At 41.1% G+C, this 3,807-nt stretch overlaps 1 protein-coding gene across 1 annotated transcript; it reads right to left on the minus strand.

Moving 5' to 3' along the window:
* Nucleotides 1-765: 765 nt before the first annotated feature.
* LOC117841362 (uncharacterized) lies at nt 766-1,236 on the minus strand. The gene has a single exon (XM_034721721.1). The coding sequence runs from the start codon at nt 1,234-1,236 to the stop codon at nt 766-768; it is 471 nt and encodes a 156-aa protein (XP_034577612.1).
* Between the last annotated feature and the right edge of the window lie 2,571 nt (nt 1,237-3,807).

Raw genomic sequence — 3,807 nt, forward strand, 5'->3', positions numbered from 1 at the left:
CGATAAGATTAACTTTTCTTTGGAGAAAGGCAAGTGTTCCTAACCATCCTTGTATCTATGCTTATTTTACAAGAATACCATGTATTAATTGGAACATGGAGCCACCATCCTTGAAAAACCGTGCAACCACAAGGACTATATGGATCTGGTCTTGGCTAATTAATTAGAGACTCTAGTTTGGGGTAATCTTATCAAAGGGCAAGAGGGGAGGCGTTGATGGGGTATAACCCGACTCTCAGTCTGATTAGTTTGTAGAGAATCTATATTTATTTCTGCATAAATTGAGGGTTTGTTTAATAAATTTTGTCCGAAACAATTTATCTATCGTCGATAGCATCCGTTATATCCGATATTTTCCGTTTATCACTAACCACCGATATTTTTTATTTATCGATAATGTACGTAAACCGTCCCAATTACTCTTATTCCTATTTGGCAACAATGTATTTTTCACAATTAACACTACTAATAAGCATCTGTTGGGAACGATGTGTAGAAGATGAAAGGTCGAACTAGGGCAACGAGTATTTTTCAAGAAGTACTGTAGAGAGCATGGAGGACTTGAGCAAGTGTAATAATCAGTGGACAACAAAAAATATGTTAATCCATCATTAAAGCATTAAGCCGCAATGTAGCACAAAATTGAAGTATTATTCACTCAAAATATATTCACCAGCACGTATGGGCCACGAATCAAAAGGCTGTGCATATACACAACACCAATCTTGGGCTCTTCCTGCTGCCGATCCATCATCCGAGCCTCTCTCAGCTGCAGCGTGGGCTCTGCGCAAAGGTGCTTACCGGGAACGACTGCGTGGACTTCTCAAGCTGGATGTTGAGCTGATCCCCGGCGCGTTGGACCTGGTTGAACCCCAGCCACGCGAATCCGGCCTGCACCCTCACGCCGGACACACGGCTGATGGATCCGGACTGGATGACCCCGGCTACACTACTACCGTACCGAAAATGGAACCGCTTGCCGGCGACGGAGACGAAGAAGTTGCACTCGCGGGGGAGGGTAACCTCTAGGGCGCCGCCATCGTGGAGCACGTACGACTGGACGCCTTGTGGGAGGAGGCCCCGTGGCAAGTTGTTCTGCTCCAGGACGTCGTACACTGTCGAGGCCGCCGCCGCAACTGTCCAGTTACTGGCTGAAGAAGTGGTTTCTAGGGAGGAAGCAGTAGCGTGCAGGATGGAAGCCACGAGGACGACGAGGAGGAGATGCTGCTTGGCCATGGTGCTTCCTCTTGGATAGTAGTAAACAGTTACCACAAGTGTGTTTGGGCGCTGGGGTAATTACGGGAGAGGCACTGGAGTCGAGTATATATAGGAGTGCATACCCCTGAAGAATCTGATTTTAGTGACATTTATTTGTACGTAATTAATATTTGCTCTAAAGACGTTCGCCTTCATGGTCAGGCGCCAGAGCGTTTTGCAGGAACCATTTTAGTATACAGTGATTATGAATCATAAAGCGAAATGTGTTGATGAAATGTTTCACACGTTCCAAGTTTTGCGAAATGCATTGATGAAATGTTGATTCGGAAAAATTAAGTCCAAATTAAATACCACATATTTGGATTTATTCTGTTGCATTGATTCTCTTATTCGCATGAAAGGATGGCTTTTGCGCATCCGGAGTGGAATATTAATACGGCCGAAACAAATGCAATTAAAATTTGATTCTCTCTGGAATGGCTAGCTGCTTGGTGACTAGTCGGCTGTATATACAATACAAGCAAGGCCATGCATCTTCGCATTACTAGATAAATCGGTATTAGTACCGGTTCGTAGAATGCATATCTCCCGAAAATGCATCCGGGATTAATCCGTTAAGATAAAAGGGGTCTTTTATCACGGGTCCTTCAATCGGGATATAAGACCATCCTTTAATCTCGGTTTGTAAAACCAACCGGGACTAACGGGGCTGCCACGCTAGGTGGTGGACAGATCCCTACTAGGACTAAAGGTCGCCTCTTTAATCACGGTTTGTAAAAGAAACCGAGACTAAAGTGCGTACAGCACCATGCAGGTATCTGCATGGCGCCTATAATTTCGTGCATATCTCACAGCACCATGCATAACTTTTTTATAATGAAATCAATTAAACTGTTATTTAAAAGAATCAAATAATTATTTAAATAAATCAAACAAGTATTTATACAAATACTATACAATTCTTAGCGTACTATATATATACAAATCTAATTAGTTTACGTATTACATATACATACAAACTAAATCAAACTATATATATCTGCAATGATCTTCCCATCAAGGTGCTGGGAGCGTCTAATTTTTGTCCATCATAATAAAAGTCTCCTTCTGAATTTACCACCTCGTCCACCAGGAATCCAATGAGACCTTCACTTATTGATGCTACTCTTTCCTTCTTCAAGAGTCCAAATTGAATATTCCACATCTGTAATTTGGATACATATATGTGAATTTTACACGAACAATTGTAGAAAATAAATAACTATTAATAGATTTATTTTACATACTTTAAATTTGTGCTTCGTGACCTTGCTGGTCTTGGGTCCCAATAAATTGTGCATGTGCTCACAGACATAGTAGCCACATAGATTATCATTCTCAGGTTCCTGTCTTAAGCACTGTTGTGGGGAAAAATCATTAAGTTATTAAATATTCATGCTATAGAATGTACAGAATGTGCAGACTTCATACGTACCGGGAAGTCTGTTCTCCATGAAAGTTTTTCTATGAATTGACCTGATTTGACTGCCCTGATGAATTCTCTCCATGCTTTGCGGATTAAAATAATGAATGATATAGTGTTAGGTGAAAATTTAGGAAACAAAATTTTGTATAGAGATAGAGGTCCAGAATTATTACATGTCTAGCGTGTGTTGCACGTCTTGGTACACCTTCAGATTTCTCCTCAACGAATCGAAGATAGTGACATGACTTCGATCAATGTTAATAATAATGAGGATCCAGTGGGAGCTGCGTACGTAAATGTTCATATATATTAGAGGTAACTAACATTAATCAGGTAAGAAAAAAGAAAATAAATATACACGGTATACACACACTTACTTGAAGTTGTATGGAAGTAGTATGTGATCCTTTAATTTTTGTCTGTCTAAAGAATTGTATACAGCCAGCAACGTTTTATCTGGAAAATCTCGTATCTGGGCTTGGTTCACTATGGATGGATCCATGAACCCAATATGGAGGTACGCTTCATGTCGGCACATCCGAATTCGCATCCTACATAAAATGGAAGACGAAGTTAATTAGTACGACGACGCATACACAAAAAAATGATATGAGCCAATATTTACATGTACATATAAACGGACACTTACAGAGTCCAGACGCTGATCAGAGAGATGTCTAGGGAACCATGATGGTACACTTCGTATATATCCTTGAATCATAGCCACAGGACTGCCTCGCCTTCACCGTGAAAATCTATCGGTTCTATCTTCAGGCCCAACATCTCCCTCTCATCGGCAGACAACTTCATGTACCATTGATGGAATTCGTACATCTTCGTTGATAGCTTCTTTAGCGAATCAGGGCTAACCATAGGCTTGCCTAGCTCAAAGGTCCATTTCGGTTCACTTGGTGGTGCAGCTGGCAGCTCGACTTTTTTTCCTTTTTTTCTTCTCATCAACCTTTACTAATGCCCGTTCATAGTTCGATGGTAGTGGTTGACTCTTCTTGGCTTGTTCTTGCGTCTTGATGAATTTATATAATTCTCTTCGATCTACTGGCGGTGGCTCCATCTCCCTTGCTTTTCTTAATTCCCTCTGTTCCCTCAACCACTCACTAGCTTGC

The sequence above is a fragment of the Setaria viridis genome, chromosome 7 (genome assembly GCF_005286985.2).
Source record: "Setaria viridis chromosome 7, Setaria_viridis_v4.0, whole genome shotgun sequence".
Lineage (NCBI taxonomy): Eukaryota > Viridiplantae > Streptophyta > Magnoliopsida > Poales > Poaceae > Setaria > Setaria viridis.

Coding starts and splice junctions, on each gene's coding strand:
- LOC117841362 (XM_034721721.1), bottom strand. CDS start 1,236: ATGGCCAAGCAGCATCTCCTCCTCGTCGTCCTCGTGGCTTCCATCCTG.